General features: G+C 37.7%; 1 protein-coding gene across 1 annotated transcript in view; it reads left to right on the top strand.

The window, feature by feature from the left end:
• LOC136874676 (endoplasmic reticulum metallopeptidase 1) overlaps positions 1–18842 on the top strand; it is a 248912-nt gene that overhangs the window by 100118 nt on the left and 129952 nt on the right. The window contains exon 4 of the mRNA XM_067148313.2: positions 7048–7179. Within this exon, the coding sequence (XP_067004414.2) occupies positions 7048–7179 (132 nt within the window). The remainder of the gene's footprint in view (positions 1–7047; positions 7180–18842) is intronic.

Here is an 18842-nt window from a genome sequence, read left to right as displayed (position 1 = left end):
ACAACACCAGAAATAACTTCTTTGCTGAAACACAGTTTGCATACTAAACAAAAGAATACCTGCTATCTCCTCTAACTATAGTTTCCAAATTGGTTTATATACACTGCTGTGCAAAACTTGAAGGACGAGATAGATAAAGAAACATAACACATCAGCTACACAGTGGAAATGAATGCAAGTGTGGCAAACATGTTGCCAGAGGTCTCCTACATGTGTGTAGAAATCTGGCGTGAGGTCAGTGCGACTATAGCACCAAATGAGTCTGGCCCCATAAAAACAGGGCAAGACAATGCGAGTCAGTCGGCAAGCTGTTATGGTGTACTGTGGTGGTGTTATTCCTTACAGCATGGCCCGGAGACATTTGGATGACTTAGGGAATAATCATCGGGAAACTGGAAGAAAGATGAAGTGTGACGAGTGTAGGCTAGGAGTTTGGTATTGCTCACAGCATTGTTTCATGTGCGTGGAGAGCATTCTGAACCACAGGCTCTGTTGTCCGAAGGAGAGGTGGGGTTCGACTGCAGTCAACTACAGCAGCAGAGGACCGTTACATTGTGCAACAGGCAAGAAGAGACTCGCATCATAGTGCAGTTGCAACCACATTTAACAGGACTGCAAGGCACCCAATCTCACACTCAACAGTGGCACGGCGACTTCATGGGAGTAATCGTTTGCCTGATGATCATTACGTTGTGTTCCGTTGACACCCGTACATCGGCAGCACCATTTGTGATGGTGCCAAGAGCATCAGGCCTGGACCGACAAGGAGTGGGGTCGTTTGCTCTTCTCAGATAAGAGTAGATTCATTCTCAATCAATCAATCAATCAATCAATCAATACTGATCTGCATTTAGGGCAGTCGCCCAGGTGGCAGATTCCCTATTTGTTGTTTTCCTAGCCTTTTCCTAAATGATTTCAAAGAAATTGGAAATTTATTGAACATCTCCCTTGGTAAGTTATTCCAATCCCTAACTCCCCTTCCTATAAATGAATATTTGCCCCAGTTTGTCCTCTTGAATTCCAACTTTATCTTCATATTGTGATCTTTCCTACTTTTATAAACGCCATTCAAACTTATTCGTCTACTAATGTCATTCCACGCCATCTCTCCGCGGACAGCCCGGAACATACCACTTAGTCGAGCAGCTCTTCTTCTTTCTCTCAATTCTTCCCAACCCAAACATTGTAACATTTTTGTATCGCTACTCTTTTGTCGGAAATCGCCCAGAACAAATCGAGCTGCTTTCCTTTGGATTTTTTCCAGTTCTTGAATCAGGTAATCCTGGTGAGGGTCCCATACACTGGAACCATACCTAGTTGGGGACTTACCAGAGACTTATATGCCCTCTCCTTTACATCCTTACTACAACCCCTAAACACCCTCATAACCATGTGCAGAGATCTGTACCCTTTATTTACAATCCCATTTATGTGATTACCCCAATGAAGATCTTTCCTTATATTAACACCTAGATACTTACAATGATCCCCAAAAGGAACTTTCACCCCATCAACGCAGTAATTAAAACTGAGAGGACTTTTCCTATTTGTGAAACTCAAAACCTGACTTTTAACCCCGTTTATCAACATACCATTGCTTGCTGTCCATCTCACAACATTTTCGAGGTCACGTTGCAGTTGCTCACAATCTTGTAACTTATTTATCACTCTATAGAGAATAACATCATCCGCAAAAAGCCTTACCTCCGATTCCACTCCTATACTCATATCATTTATATATATAAGAAAACATAAAGGTCCGATAATACTGCCTTGAGGAATTCCCCTCTTAATTATTACAGGGTCAGATAAAGCTTCACCTACTCTAATTCTCTGAGATCTATTTTCTAGAAATATAGCAACCCATTCAGTCACTCTTTTGTCTAGTCCAATTGCACTCATTTTTGCCAGTAGTCTCCCATGATCCACCCTATCAAATGCTTTAGACAGGTCAATCGCGATACAGTCCATTTGACCTCCTGAATCCAAGATATCTGCTATATCTTGCTGGAATCCTACAAGTTGAGCTTCAGTGGAATAACCTTTCCTAAAACCAAATTGCCTTCTATCGAACCAGTTATTAATTTCACAAACATGTCTAATATAATCAGAAAGAATGCCTTCCCAAAGCTTACATACAATGCATGTCAAACTTACTGGCCTGTAATTTTCAGCTTTATGTCTATCACCCTTTCCTTTATACACAGGGGCTACTATAGCAACTCTCCATTCATCTGGTATAGCTCCTCCGACCAAACAATAATCAAATAAGTACTTCAGGTATGGTACTATATCCCAACCCATTGTCTTTAGTATATCCCCAGAAATCTGATCAATTCCAGTCGCTTTTCTAGTTTTTAACTTTTGTATCTTATTGTAAATGTCATTGTTATCATATGTAAATTTTATTACTTCTTTGGCCTTAGTCTCCTCCTCTATCTCGACATTATCCTTGTAACCAACAATCTTTACATACTGCTGACTGAATACTTCTGCCTTTTGAAGATCCTCACATACACACTCCCCTTGTTCATTAATTATTCCTGGAATGTCCTTCTTGGAACCTGTTTCTGCCTTAAAATACTTATACATACCCTTCCATTTTTCACTAAAATTCGTATGACTGCCAATTGTGTTTGCCATCATATTATCCTTAGCTGCCTTCTTTGCTAGATTCAATTTTCTAGTAAGTTCCTTCAATTTCTCCTTACTTCCACAGCCATTTCTAACTCTATTTCTTTCCAGTCTGCACCTCCTTCTTAGTCTCTTTATTTCTCTATTATAATAAGGTGGGTCTTTACGATTCCTTACCACCCTTAATGGTACAAACCTGTTTTCGCATTCCTCAACAATTTCTTTAAACCCATCCCAGAGTCTGTTTACATTTTTATTTACCGTTTTCCACCGATCATAGCTACTTTTTAGAAACTGCCTCATGCCTGCTTTATCAGCCATGTGGTACTGCCTAACAGTCCTACTTTTAAGACCTTCCTTTCTATCACATTTATTTTTAACTACCACAAAAACAGCTTCATGATCACTAATACCATCTATTACTTCAGTTTCCCTATAGAGCTCATCTGGTTTTATCAGCACGACATCCAGGATATTTTTCCCTCTGGTTGGTTCCATCACTTTCTGAATCAGCTGTCCTTCCCATATTAACTTATTTGCCATTTGTTGGTCATGCTTTCTGTCGTTCGCATTTCCTTCCCAATTGACATCTTGCAAATTCAGATCTCCCGCTACAATCACATTTCTTTCCATGTCGTTTCCCACATAGCTGACTATCCTATCAAATAATTCCGAATCTGCGTCAGTGGTACCCTTTCCCGATCTGTACACTCCAAATATATCAAGTTGCCTATTATCTTTAGAAATAAGCCTTACACCTAGAATTTCATGTGTCTCATCTTTAACTTTTTCGTAGCTTACAAATTCTTCTTTCACCAGAATGAACACTCCACCTCCCACCCTTCCTATCCTATCTCTACGATACACACTCCAGTGCCGTGAGAAAATTTCTGCATCCATTATATCATTTCTCAGCCATGATTCAACTCCTATTACAATATCTGGTGAATATATATCTATTAAATTACTTAATTCTATTCCTTTCCTTACAATACTTCTACAGTTCAACACTAACAATTTTATGTCATCCCTACTTGATTTCCAGTTCCCTGTTCCCTTATCACCGCTCCCTAGGCCATCCCGTTTCCCTGAATGTACCTCCCTATTACCCTTCCAAACAAATTTCCTAACTTATACGTACCACTGCGGTTTAAATGAAGGCCATCTGAGCGCAGATCCCTATCTCCTACCCACCCATTTGGATCTAGAAATTTCACTCCCAGTTTCCCACATACCCACTCCATAGTCTCATTTAAATCTCCAATCACCCTCCAGTCAGTATCCCTTCTACACAGTATTCCACTAATAACAATCTCCGCTTTCTTAAACTTCACCCGTGCTGCATTTACCAGATCCCACACATCTCCAACTATGTTGGTACTTATATCAGCTTGCCTTACGTTGTTGGTACCAACGTGAAACACTACCACCTTCTCCTTCCCCTCCTCCCTCTCTTCTACTTTCCTCAACATCTGCCTCAACCTAATTCCTGGATAACACTCTACCCTGGTACCTTTTCCTCCACACACTTTCCCCACGTGTCTAACGATGGAATCTCCCATGACCAGAGCCTCAACCCTACCCACCTCGTTTGATCCCCTCCCTTCCTGGTCAGCCCTATCTTTCCTGATAACTGCAGAAGCTACTTCCTCCTCCCTTTTCTCCTTCCCATGACCCTGTTCCACCTGTCTTTTCCTATCATCTACTCTACATTTTCCTTTCCTACCTTTTCCCTTCCTCCTACTCCCACACATCTCAGCAACAATTCCCTGTCCCTCATCTTCCTTCTGTTGTTCTACCTGGAGTGACTCGTACTGATTTTGCACAGACACCTGTCCTGAATTCTGATCCTGAATAGAGCTCTTAGCCTGCAATCTCCTTCCCCTTAGAACATTAGACCACCTGTCTTCTACAACTCCTCCCTTTCCTTCCCCTCCCTCTTGTACACCTACTGTAACCTGTACGTTGTTTGAGGGAGTCCTATCTTCCTTCCTGTCTTCTGTGAGAATCCTAATTATCTCTCTCAAACTTTCCAACTCCTCCCTCATACCCCTCAATGCCTCGCCACACCCACAGAAACTACACTCGCGCTCCTTAGCCATTCTTTACGGGGGGAAAATGAAATTAAAAATAAAATAACTTATTTGCAAAAAATATATGAACGGAGGGATATATTGTCTGGGATAGTACACAACAATAAGGTAACTAATATACGACTACACTACAATACTACTTAGTCGTGCTCTCTTTTTTTTATCCTACAACTCCTGACAGGATAAAAACTGCTGTTAATTACTGAATATCGAAAGTAATAGTCTACACAAGAACTACACAATTCCAAACTGCAATTAAGCCTATTCTAATTACAACAACAGTATTTTAGTACGAGTTTCTACGGATACCTCTACTACACCAGTACTACACAAATATTTTACAATAATAAAATAATCACACTAAATTCTAATAGGATATTACTCGTATACTACTGTACAGTACACTACAGTAATGTTAAACTACTTTCAGACGTATCCTAATTACGGAACCGTACCGTATGTCACTAAACTAAGCACAGACTTACCTTCATCTGGCAAGAGGTGAGAACACGTAATGCACCCAGGAACACTGTCGAATATGATCATTTTTGTGGTCCAGCTGTTATGGTGTGGGGAGGCATTATGTTGCATGGGCGTACCGACTCCAAATCTTTGAATTTTCAATTCCCCCATGTTAACTTTGAATGGGGTACACTCACCGGTCAGTGTTATTGTGACAGTGTACTCCTTCCCCATGTGCATCTTTTCAGGGAGTGCATTCAGCCCTGACTTCATTTTTATGGACGACAATGCACAACCGCAACGAACAGCACAGGTGAAGGAGCTCTTGGAATGAGAGGATATTGGGCGAATGGACTGGCCTGCCTGTTCTCCCGACTTAAATCCCACCGAGTACATGTTGGACATGTTGGGCAGACGTATTGCAGCACGTCCACATCCATCAATGACCATCCAACAGTTGTTAACTTCGCTGGTGGAGGAATAGAACTCCCTACCACAAGAACTCCTTACCAATCTTGTAGCTAGCAGGTCAGCATGTTGTAGTGCATGCATCGCTGTCCGCGGTGATCACACGCTCTTTTAAGAACCATGCGAGATGTCTCTTCTTTTGTGATGTCCAGGGGACAATCATGAGTCGCAGTGACTTACGTATAATTTGTCTTTGTATAAAGTGTCATTTGTTTTGTCTCATCGCATATTCCTTGCGGTTGCCTACAGAACCATACTGTAGCAGTTCTTATGTATGGTTCAAGTTTCATCGAGCTGTGTTAATTGGCAGTGTCACAACATGTGAAAGTTCCTTTTGTCCTTAAGTTTTGCACAGCAGTGTAGTTGGATAGCAGTGGTGTTTTAGTGATAGCATTTATTGATTTAATTACTGTATTGGTATTTAGTTGATGTATTTAACAGATCATGGAATCACTGACTATATACCTGACAAATATCCATAGGCTCACTTAACGTAACATGATTAGAACTAAATCTACTCTTGCTTACACCTATACCACCTCTTGATGCTTACTTATTCAGCTTATCCCAGTTATTTTTGGGTTTGCTGGATCCAACTAGACTCATTTTGGTTTTGGCCACTGGTTTATGGTTGTGCTTTCGCAGAGTCCATGGGATTTAAGAGGCATGTTGACTTGTTCTTTACGGCTCAGGAATCCTTCATGTAATGTTTAAATACTGGTCAATCAACATCAGTGTACAAGGGTGTCTACAGTGTTGAAATAATGGTTTTTATAATTGGCACGAAATGAATAAGGAATGTAGGAGAGCACTCACCATTGTTTGAATGGGTTAATATAGCCTCCTGTTGTTATTCAATGCTGCTTCTCCTTCATTGGAAAAAGTATGGTTACCTTATTCAATTTATTCAATGTAGAATTTAACTGAGCTTTCTACCAAAATATCAAGTATTTTATATATATATATGTTTCTTGGGCAATGTATTTTGTCAAATCATTTGGATTAACATGTAGTGCCAAATGTCTCTAAAGTGTGTGACTCCAAGAAATATGATTTTTTATATAACTTTGAATATTTGATAACAGATGTGTATTCTTAATACAAGATTTGACTATGCTCATGATGTTTTTCTTATAATTTTGTTTAACCCATTTTTCTGCATCTGGGATGAATCCAGTCTCGATCGTTTTTGTAAAGCTTTTCATGCATTTTCTAATAGTTACTTTCTTTACATATTTTCTTCTCTCTGCTGTTGCCAAGGATTATTTTTGAGAATTTGTTGTTGCTGTCTTCATCATCCAGATGTACTTAAGAAAGTCTGCATGCAGTAATCTTGTTTTCTATTGCAAATGTCATTAATAATGCCTGTTACCTAAAAATATGTTTTCAGGCTTCCCATGGATTTATCACCCAACATGAGTGGGCCAAGGAAGTGAGATCATTTATTAATTTGGAAGCCTGTGGTGCTGGAGGAAAGGAGATTCTATTTCAGGCAGGACCCAATCATCCTTGGATCATGGAGGTAACTAACAGATATTCAGAGATTTGAAGGAGTTAGGCCTATGTTAGTTTTTTAAACATTTTATTCATACTCCCTGTACTTCATCAGTAATTCTATAAAATTGTTTATTAAATATGCTAGATCTATTTTTAACACGTTTCCTGCAGCAAGCAATTGTAATAATATATTTATTGCTGCCAAATAGCCATACAGAAAGAGAGAAAAATAATACATTTATATACACTGTACTCGCGCGCTTGCACCTTGGATTGCATATTCTTTAATTGTTTTTGTTTTTCTGATGCAGAGTTCTATGTGGTAACGTTCACACATGTATCCACATAGTTTGCACTTACATGTCTCTGTCCTGTCGGTTCATGGTATGAGGTGTTGGTACAAATTAGATGGTGGAAACCATGTACTGCCAGTCTTGTGAACACGTGCCTCATCTCGAAGTTGAATGTTGTCCATGTCCGGTCTATCATGGCCCCAGTTCCATGAAGGAATGTCTTCTCTTTTCTTGTTGAGTGTTGCTAGGAGATTTTCTGATGCTCTGGTGTTGGGTAGGGCCAGGTGTGTTCTGAAGTCTTCAATGAGGAAGGATTCTCGCTCTAGGAGGTAGAAGAGTCTTGATCTTGTTGTCTTATTATAATGGCTATTTTACATTGCTGCAGTCCACCAGTGACTCGATGCTATCTTTTGTTATTAATGTTCTGGGTCACTTGTGACCTGATGAATTTGACTTTGGTTAGATCATCATCGTCATCATCGTATGCAATTTCCAGCTGTTAGCCAGGCCTGTTTGAAATGTTGTTGTTTTTAGAGTTATCAGTCCATAGACTGGTTTGATGCAGCCCTCCATGCTACCCTATCCTCTGCTAACCTTTTTATTTCTATTTAATATAAGGAATTTAATCTTGATTTACCTGTATTGAACTGAGATCACAATTGAATTAAAATCTTATAGGTTCCACCTTTTTCAATACAAATACAATGTTGTTAGATTTTTTTACAACTTACCTTTAATCACAGAACTAGTTTCGGCGTTCATTATGATGCCATGATCAGCTGCATAACAAGTGAAGAGAAACATTTGTTGATACAACAGTATAAGACAACATATCAATATAATTAACTCCTTACTATCACATACTAATTTTATGTTAAGTTAACAAATCTCTAGTTGTAACCAGATATCACTTGAGTTAAAATTTTAAAATAGTACAAAAATCTCATCTCAAAGTGATGAGTTATCTTCAAACATTAGGTATTAACTTAATATTTTAAACATTCGCGAGCATTGAAGCTCAATTGCAATGTTGAGGTTGAACAAAATAGATCAGAGTCCAGTTGTATGTTATTAAAGTGTTTATTTCAAAGCTACAGTGCTTTACAATATTATGGATAAAAACTTGTTGTGTTCCGTTAAAATGATGTAATAAAATGCGCCGTCTTCTGGAGCTTGTAGAAAAGTGGAAACTTAAATCTTGTGTTGTATATCTAATTGGTTAAATCTGTGAATATTTGCCCTAAAGATGTTACACGGGCCTAGCCTCTCAGTTCAGTACCAATCCCTGCAATGATGAAAGCCAAATATTCCTTCAATTACCATAGTCCTTTTGCAACATGTTTCTTGAAATAATTCCTCACACTCGTTTCTTTCAACTTACCTGGATCCCATCTCCTTGCATTCCTTCCTTTCTTCAATTTCCTTGACTTCAGATGGCATTTCGTGACCAAGTTATGGTCAGAGTCCACGTCTAGTCCTGGGAATGTCTTGCAATCTAACGCCTGGTTTCTGAATCTCTACCTAATCATAATGAAGTCTATTTGATACCTTCCATTGTCTCCGGGTCTTGTCCACGTAGACAGCCATCATGTGTGGTGTTTTAACCAAGTATTAGCAAGGACTAAATTATAACCGATGCGGAATTCAACCAGTCAACTTCCTCTTTCATTTCTTTGACCCATTGCAAATTCTCTTACTGCATTACCTTTTCTTTCTTTCTTTACTTACCACTGTACTGGAACACAAGCCTCCCTATCTCCTTGTCTTCCCACCACTTCTCCTTCACTCTTGCCCAGTCCTCTCTTCTCTGCACACACTCTTCCACCTCTTTTATCAACCTGTCTCTTGGTCTTCCTCTTGGTCGTTTTCCTGTTATCTCCATTTTGTGCATTCTTCTGGGTATCCTTTCCTCTGTCGTTCTCTTCATGTCTCCATACCATTTAAGTCTATATGTCTCTGTCCTGTTCTGGAAGTGCTCTTCTTTTACTATATCTCTAACCTTCTAATTTCTCATCTTATTCATTATCAGTCCTATCCTGCTTCTCAGAAATTCCATTTCACTTGCCTGTATCCTGGTCGTGGCTCCCTGCCTCATTACCCAAATTTCTGCTACAAACATCAGATTCTCAGGTACTTGAAACTCTCTACCTTTCTAATCAGTTCCCCTCCAAGCATTATCTCTCTGATAGGTCTCTCCTTCCTTCCAGTTGTGATCACGATCTTGTTCTTTTTTGGCATTAAACATTCCATATTGTTCCATTTCATCTTCCCATGCATCTAACTGTTCCGGAACATCCTCTTCCTTTTCTCCCCAGATTAACAAGTAATCTGCAAATATCATCACTTTCATTTTTTTCTTCACTGATTTTCCTTGCCACTTTTGTCATGACAGAACTTCCTTGTCTGAACCCTTAGAACTCGCTTGGCGGGCCATGCCCGACAACGAAATTATCTCGCACAGACATTGCCCGACATGATTTTTCTATCTGTATAATTCCTGTTTCGTGTTACACACACATGAATCACAAATACAGTAACCTACTGCCATCTGTAGGTGACAATTTGAAGCGCTGTATTCCTATAATCTCTTTGAACTCAGGCTTTGTCGAGGATTCTTTGAAGACCATGCAAGTTTATCAACAGACGTTGCTTAGCAACAGGGCATCGTTCGAGGAGCATGAGAAGTAATTAGTGAGACTTTTAGACAAAAGTGATGTTTATATGAGCAACAGTGGGAACAATTTTTAATTACGTGGTGATGAAGTTATTGCGGAATTTGATTGTGTTAGTGAATTCAGTGATGAAAACCCTAATAACGAGAAAATTATATGAAATGAGTGTTGGTACCTCTACTGATGGCTGAAAGGAGTACCGTGACTCTGACTTGGACTTCAAACAAATCCCATTCACAGATACGTTTAGTTATAAGCCACACCAAGGGACTAAACCTAAGAGTGAATTTGATTATTTTCAGTTATTCATAATATTGATGGTTTATTGATGGAAATTGTGTGCACAACTAACTGGTATGCCAAAGTAAACATTTGATTCAGAATGTTACACCCTTAAATGGTCTAAATGGTCATTCACACTTCATTTATTGTCATCCACAGAGGGGAAATAAAGACGGCAGCTTTCACTGACCGAAAAGTGAAGGGACGATGACGTGAGACAGTATTTTCCTGTAATGCATGTAAAAGAAATCCTGGGTTACATCCTAGTGAGTGTTTTGAGAATTTCCACATCAAGCACAATTACCATGAAAATGTGACTGTCAGATAATTTCAGGGTTAAAAATGCTGAACATTGCACCTGAGTATTGTATTATATTTATTTTATATTTATTTTGTATTTATTTTATTTGATTTTTATAAATATGCTGCCCAGATGTTTGTGGAGTCACTCTGTCCCTCTGTAAGCAGATTTTTAAATGGACCTGGAGTGATAAGCATGTTCAGAAAGAAATGGAGGGCAAAGGGTTAATCCATTTTTTTGCTCAAACCTGTCTGTTCTCTCTCTCCTCCTACTTTCACACAACTAATACTCCCATGGTACCTTTCCCTCACTGTCTCTATTGTCTGCTTCTCGACACCTTTTTGCTGTAAGGCTTCCACTACCTTATTCTTGCACACATGATCGTATCCTTTCTCAAAGTCCGAGAAGGCCATCAGTAGTTCTTTACTCTGTACTCTAATCTGTGCTATGAAATCCAAAAAAATGCAAGTGTCAGGCTTTGTGGTGCAGAATGGATGTGACTAGATAAGAACAGCTTGGGAAGTACTGGAACACCCACCATACTCACTTGACTAGTCCATGCGATTTTAACCCTATCCACGAAGTGAAAGAACCCTTGCATGGGGAGACTGTTTGGGACACGAGGACATTGTTAGTGCTGTGGAACATGAGATAACAAAATTCACACCTGCTGAGGTGACTGTTATACAACATGTTCTACATCCTTGGCAATGTGTTGTGGACAATCTAGGGGATTACTATACGAGTTTACCGTAAGGTTTACTGTAATGTCTGAGAATGACCTTTATGTAGCACAAGGACTTCATGGCTGACAGTTTCCTCCCTTTATATCCAATCTGGTGAACGTGTTCGGCATTATTCGTACATTCCACAGCATCTGACGCTACCCACTCCGTCTGTATATTTCCACTTGTCTGGTAAATCCTGCATTGGTGTGGGGGGGAAAGTTACCATGACTTATGCAGCCAATTTTTAGCAAGTGGTTAACTAAGCAAGTAATTCCAGGACTACCGCAAAGGTGCATAATCGCGTTTAACAATACTTTGAACTGCAAATAAGAGTTGAAAGGAAGATTCTAGCAATTGAGCCTTTATTGAAGTGCTCATTTAATTAATCAGTCACTTATTTTAATGCACAGAGAATATTTCATTTTATTAAGTACTAGTAACTGGCAGGAAACATCTCCATTCTGCAGCACATGTCGCTATTTCTGCAGGGAGCATGGAGCTCGGGTTTGTTTGCTCGCCAGCTAAGTTTGGAAGGTGGAATTTCGACACGACATACACAAAGCAGAACAAGGAAACAATAGAACTCCAACGGACAACATTTTGGATGCCTGACGAGAGGCTAGAGAAGCCTGCGAGAGATGTTTGAAGTAAGTGTCAGATACGCAATGTGTTGAGCCAACGAAATGATAGAGCCACAGTCGATGTGGCTAGGCATTGGTCTAGAGAAGTGATGGCCCCGATCAAGGATACAACAGCGTCTTAGAGGACGAGTTAATAAAAACAATGACCGCGTCAGTGAGTGACCCTATTATTCGGCGAGATTCTGTGCAGGTAACATCGTGAGAAGAAATTTTTATTTACGCGAGTGATTGTGTGGGGACTTGTAAATTTTGTTGGAAGATGCTCAGTCTGCATTTAATCTATTCAAGCTTTTTAATACTGGGAGAATGGCATTTAACTTTCGATTTCCAGAGGGAGAAAACAGTTTCATTTAATCATGTCGAATGCATAGTAGCCTGCCTGTGTAAATGGTTTCCTGAGGGCGTAAACTTTACAATTTCCAGTCCAGCTTTTAAATGAGAAATATTTGACCTAGTTACGGGATTAGATAAAAGATGTGGTTCCGCGACTGAATGGGAACTGGTTTCACGGTCAGTGTAAATTACCACGGCTGTAGTATTCTAGTAACCGGCGTGTTAATCTTGACCTAGTTTCTACATCGTGAACGAGGAGATTGTTTTATACGACATCCAGAAGCAGCGACGGAAAATACGATATCACCTTTCTACGCCTTGATTGAGACCAAAGGACTGATCCAGTATTTTCTGAAGGCATCTTCATCATCGATATGGCTGGCTAAAACAAGATGGTGTCGGCTGTTCCTGAAGGCTGGTGGCGATAAGTCAAAGAAATAGACGAGTACAGAATTTTCAATGTAATTATGTAAGTGTGAACGTGTTTAATTTTGCAAAAGGGGATAGGTTAGTTTTGATATTTAATTTCAATAGATTTAGCTTTTGTTTGGAAGGACGACGTCCTATTTAAAGTAAATGATAGGAAGCTTGTTAATGTAAATATAATTGTAACGTAAATGTGGATCTTTTGCATGAGGTCGCAGCTTGCTTTCTTACATTTTATTTCTGATTTATTTAGCTGAGTGGTTAGCGTCATTTCTTTTACGAGTCAGTTTCTTATTGTTAATAAACTTAACCATGATAGGTTAATATTGTGTTTGGTCCGTATTGACTGGTCTAAATGTACAATATAACTATTTATAATAGTTTATTTAAATCCGCCTTGATCAATACACTCATTAAATGAAAGAAACATTATTTATTAAACCATACATGTTTCGGGAAATCTCAACCATTCCCTTCATCAGTGGTTAGATCAAAGAATAACATAATGACACAATCTTTTGTTTTACAATTTGAAGGAGTATTGTGTCCCAATACATCATGTCAAAGAGTAAAGAGAACTTACGAAATATTATAAAAATGATCAATACATACAATTTTGGTTGAACTGAATGAGAAACACTATACAAATTTATGATCTTCAAGTTTTTCTTCTTTTCTTCTTCTTTTTGTTCCTTAAATGATTATATGCTAGCCTAAACAGTGGGTTATCTTCTGTACTTTTCTCATTTAAACTTGATTCAGAATTACATTTTTGTGTAAGGTAAATTTCTAAATTTTCCAAAACATTCATTAGTTTTCCCTTTTTGGTCGAATGTAATAATTTCATGTCATTGGAAATGTCTGTAAATTTATGATTCATTTCAACCATATGTTCTCCCATTGCCGAATATCTTTTATGTTTGACCGCATTAACGTGTTCTTTGTACCTTATAGCCAAACTTCTTCCGGACTGTCCTATGTATCGTTGTTTACATGTTTGGCATGTTAATTTGTAAATTCCTGATTTATTAAATATACATTTATTCTCTATTTTATCTGAATTGAAAATTATCTTATTAGTATTATTATCCGTTTTGTATGTGACATTGATGTTCTTTTTTCGGAAAATTTTAGCCAGTTGATAAGAGTGCTTATTTCGAAAAGTTAGAACTATGAATTTCTTTTTCTCTTTTCTCTCTTTAATTAAAGTTGTTTTAGGTTCATTTTTCACTTTATTTATCATTCTATTAATAAATCTGTTGGAATATCCGTTGCTACGAGCGATTTGATGGATTATATTTATCTCTCTATTATAATTCTTCTTAGACATAGGTATGTTCATAGCTCTATTAAACTGTAAAATGTTGCCTTTTTATGTTGACCTGGATGATTGGAGTCATTTCTGATAATAGTATCTGTTTGAGTAGCTTTTCTGAAAATTTGGAAATCAAAATGACCAGAATTTCTAGTAACTGTCAAATCTAAAAAATTTAAAGTCCTATCATTTTCAGATTCCATCGTAAAATGCACTTGTCTATTCAAAGTATTTAAATACTGTAATATACCATCAGGTTTAACCTTTCGTTCATCGATAATAACAAATATATCATCGACGTATCTCAACCATGTAATCAATCCCTCTATTATTATCCACTATTTTATTATATTCCATGTAATCCATGAATATGTTAGCTAAAATACCTGAAGCTGGCGAACCCATTGCTAGGCCTTTAGACTGTTTGTAAATTTTGTTGTCAAAAACAAAATAGTTATTTTCCAAAGTAAATACTAGTAATGTTAAAAATTCTTCAATTTCCACCTTGCTTAATTTGCTGTGTTGCATTAAATTCTTTCTTACTATTTGTATAGTATCTACAATAGGAATGTTGGAGTACATATCTTTGATATCCAAACTATGTATCGTGTAGTAGTCTGTTAGCTCAATGTTTTTAATTCTGTTACAAAAGTCAATAGTATTAATTAGGTGTGTCTGGCTATAAAACTTATAGTGTTCTTTTAAAAATATTTGTATGAATTTGGCCGTCTTATATACTGGACTATTTCTGAAATTAACTATTGGTCTAATAGGAATTTCTTGTTTATGAATTTTCGGTAGTGCCTTTAAAGTAGGTATTTCTGGGTTCATGTTAATTAAACAGTTAGTATCTTTGGAGTCTAATAAAAAAGTTATGTTATTGAGAATTTGTTTAAGTTTTTTCTGCATAGAAGACGTGGGATCTTTTTTTATCAATTCAAAATTATTGCTAGTTAGAAAATTCTTAGTCTTTTCAATATAATCCTGTCTTCCTATCAGTACAATGGTATTACCTTTATCAGCTTTTGTCACAACAATATTATTATTATCTATCTTATTCTTCAATAATTTGATATTCTTATTCAACTCCTCATGGTTCTCTACCGTATGTTCTATCATATTGGATAATGTTCTACTAACTTCGTATCTAAGAGGAATTTTTTCATCAACTGGTAGGTTAGCTATGGCCACTTCAGTTTCAGCTATTAATTTAACAAAATCTTTTCTATTACTATAATTCTCCTTTTCCCAATTGAATTTAGGCCCCTTACTTAAAATGTTAATTTCATTACTATCAAATTGAACTTGGGTTAGATTTCTAAGAGGTTCAAAAAACTTGTGTTCATTATCATTCATTTAATGAGTGTATTGATCAAGGCGGATTTAAATAAACTATTATAAATAGTTATATTGTACATTCAGTTTCTTATTTTAGCCTCATATATATTTTGATTTGTTTTGCTTTGATGTTTGAGACGCAGTGTACGTCTCGAGGCTTAAATGTAAATGTAAATAAGGATTCAAATTAAAGTCAGGAAGGACTAGATTAAAGTATTATTAATGGGAGCTCAAAGTGTACGGTAACCTGCCATCACGTTTTCTGGGATTTATTGCATGATGTGTGAATGAGAATGTGCGAGACAGTGGAGTTTGGATCCACAAAATTTTGATAGCGTCATCTTCACGACTATTTGGATATCTAGATTGTAAATTAGTCATTGATTCAAGAGTTCCGCGAACACAGTTTAATATTTAGAGTTCTGAATATTAGGAAAAAGATTTCTGTAAACTTATAATAATAATAATAATAATAATAATAATAATAATAATAATAATAATAATAATAATAATAATAATGCGAGTTTCTTGAGTTGTAGGATTGAGATATTTCAGTAACTTGCTGATGATCAGACATGATTGATTGCCAATATGGCAATTTCTTAGTTTCAGTTTATCATACATTATTTCAGAGGTGGCCACTTCATTATTCATGTTTAACTTTGAGCGTGAGTGCTTTGATTTGTGACCAGTGCGGGCTTGTTTATTTTCATGCGAGCGTATGCTAGACGACGTCATTTTATATACTTTTCCAGATCCGGCAACTTTAGGACATGATTTATTATTTAGTGTGAATATGAGTAAGAGGAAGTGTTCCTCATCTGAAAGGCCTGCATTTTCTTGATTGTGTGACTTGCGTCGGGTGGACTGTTGAGCAGCGGGTGTAAAGGGTTGGACCCTGTGGTTTTGATGTTTGCTGCATTATTTTAGGAGATGTGAATCTCCACTTTGAGTCATTCCACCGTGTGTTGGCGAGGGTGATATGTTTGTCTACCGAGGAGAGTTTTATTTGAGCGGCCTATACTTCGTGATTTAATTGTTTCTGTTCATGTCTCTCCGGTTGTTGCAGTTGACGAGAGTTTTATATCGCGACATTTTGTTAGGATTTTCTTTTATGATTTAACTGTACTGAGGAATATTTGTGTCATGTAATATTTTTCAGGATGTTTTGTTTGTCCAACCCTTGTCCCGTTTCCCTACGGGGTCGGGTATGAGGTGAGATGAATTTGTTGTGGCGGTTTTTTTTATGACCGGATGCCCTTCCTGACGTCAACCTCATCAGAGGAGTTAATGAGAGATGAAATGAATGACGTGATATATGATAGTAGGGAGAGGGTGAAACCCGGTGCCGGCACATAGCCTACTCCTGTCGAATAGCACCAAGGGGTCTGCTCAAGGCTTAACGTCCCCATCCGACGGACGAATCACCATCAACAGCGTCATATGCCCTCACTCCATATGAGCACTGCGGAGAGGTTTGGAATTTAATCCAGGCTTTTGGCACGCAATCTAGTGATTAGAAATTGTATACCACCACCTCCCCTACCCTGCCCGCCAACATTCTGATGGTGAAATTTTTTTCGACCAACGGGACTCGAACCGGCTAACCTCGGTGTTAGACCGTTTTAGACTTCAGCGCCTTAACGATCATGGCCACCAGGCGGGCTTAATATTTTTCAGGATACAACGTTGAATTATGTGTTAAAAGTTAAAGCCTACTCTTTCATTTTTTATGAATTTGTGTCGCGTAATTTTATTTCAGGAATCCACGTTGATTTGTGCATGATGTTGTAAAGTCCACCAGTTTATTGATTTTGTCTCGTGTAATTTATTTCAGGATCCTATGTTGAATAGGAAGTGTTGCTTAAAGTGTAAATTATGTTTCCTTACATTTTCCATCAAGGCTTTCAGTGAACGAGAGGCGTGAATGCCGCATGCTTTCTTGGTGAGCTCTGGAAAATATGACATGTTTTTGTATCTTTGATTGTGTATATTTTCCATTTGTGATTTTATTGTGTGTGGTTCCGATCCATTGTATTTTGTTGTGTTCATGAGATTGCGCATGATTCGAGGTGTATATATTTTGTGCGTAGGATGTTTACCACTCAGCGTGTTATGTATTGTACAGTTAGTTTTGTCTCTCTTTGCGCATTAAATCGTGTCTTTTCTTAAGGTTAGGGACCCCCCACTGCAATGTCAAGTGTGCAGGAAAGGGGAACGTACTCATCTACAGTTAAGTGTAAACAAAAAAAAGTAAAGCTAGGAGCGTGGTGCAAGCATGCAAGCCCAAGGTGTAAAATTAATAAAACTTCAAGATTTGATTTGATTTGATTTGATTTGATTTGATTTGATTTGATTTGATTTGATTTGATTTGATTTGATTTGTTAAGTATGTGTGTCGGCATACATTGTAAATTTGTAATATATTCTGATTCTCAAGATGGACTTTATCAAGCTGAAAAAAAAAAATCTGAGTCATGTAAAATTTGGATCACATGACACTTTTTGCTATTTAAAAAAAAAATTGCTTATTTTAATAAACAGATTTTCCTCCAAAAACTGACGTCATGCTTCGCCTTGTTTTATTTATAGTTTTTAATTGACCTCACCGTGTCCATATTTAGTTACATGTTCCCCTTCAAATCCAGGGTGTATTCATTTTTAGGGTATTATTTTTATCATAGTTCAGACTGAGCACACCTGGGATCGGCTGACTAGTCTGGGGCAAATTACCATGATGGTAGAAACGGGGACACAATAGCATCATTAAAAGGGGCATGCTAGGATTTGATTGACAAAGCAACATTCCATTTAACAAAGACATGCTTAAACCCAAACTATTTAAACTGGTAGAATTAAAGGAGCCATCTGTCTGGCTCGTTATAGTCCAGGTATTGTGTGGAAAGGTTTAATTTCTGTAAGACTTCCCTCAGAACACGTCATTTGAATCCTATTGAGTTCTTATGGTGTCACGTTGAACACTACATGTTGGAAAGAATCAAGGGTATGCTACCTGTAACCATTTTAAAAGTATTGATTCTAAAAGCATTCCAAAAATTTATAGTTGAAAATTGGAGGCAAACTATCATTCATATTAAACGAGTTTCAGGTGATTATTGTATGAGAGACTTTTTAATAGAAGAAGAGTTGAAGCAGCTTCTTACATCTATTGGCAATGACAATACTCGTGATTCAATCATCTGCAGTTCATAATTAGTGTCAGATGACGACTTGAGGAAGGAAGTTAGACTGAAACAGCTCATGAAGTGAAACTGATTACTCTGCAAAAGGAAGTTCATAAAAAAATCAGCCCATGATAGGAGGGATCTTACCTATATAAAATGCTTCCAGTGAGTGTA

This window comes from Anabrus simplex, chromosome 5 (assembly GCF_040414725.1).
Source record: "Anabrus simplex isolate iqAnaSimp1 chromosome 5, ASM4041472v1, whole genome shotgun sequence".
NCBI classification, from domain to species: domain Eukaryota; kingdom Metazoa; phylum Arthropoda; class Insecta; order Orthoptera; family Tettigoniidae; genus Anabrus; species Anabrus simplex.
This window is presented reverse-complemented; position numbering and strand designations above follow the sequence as displayed.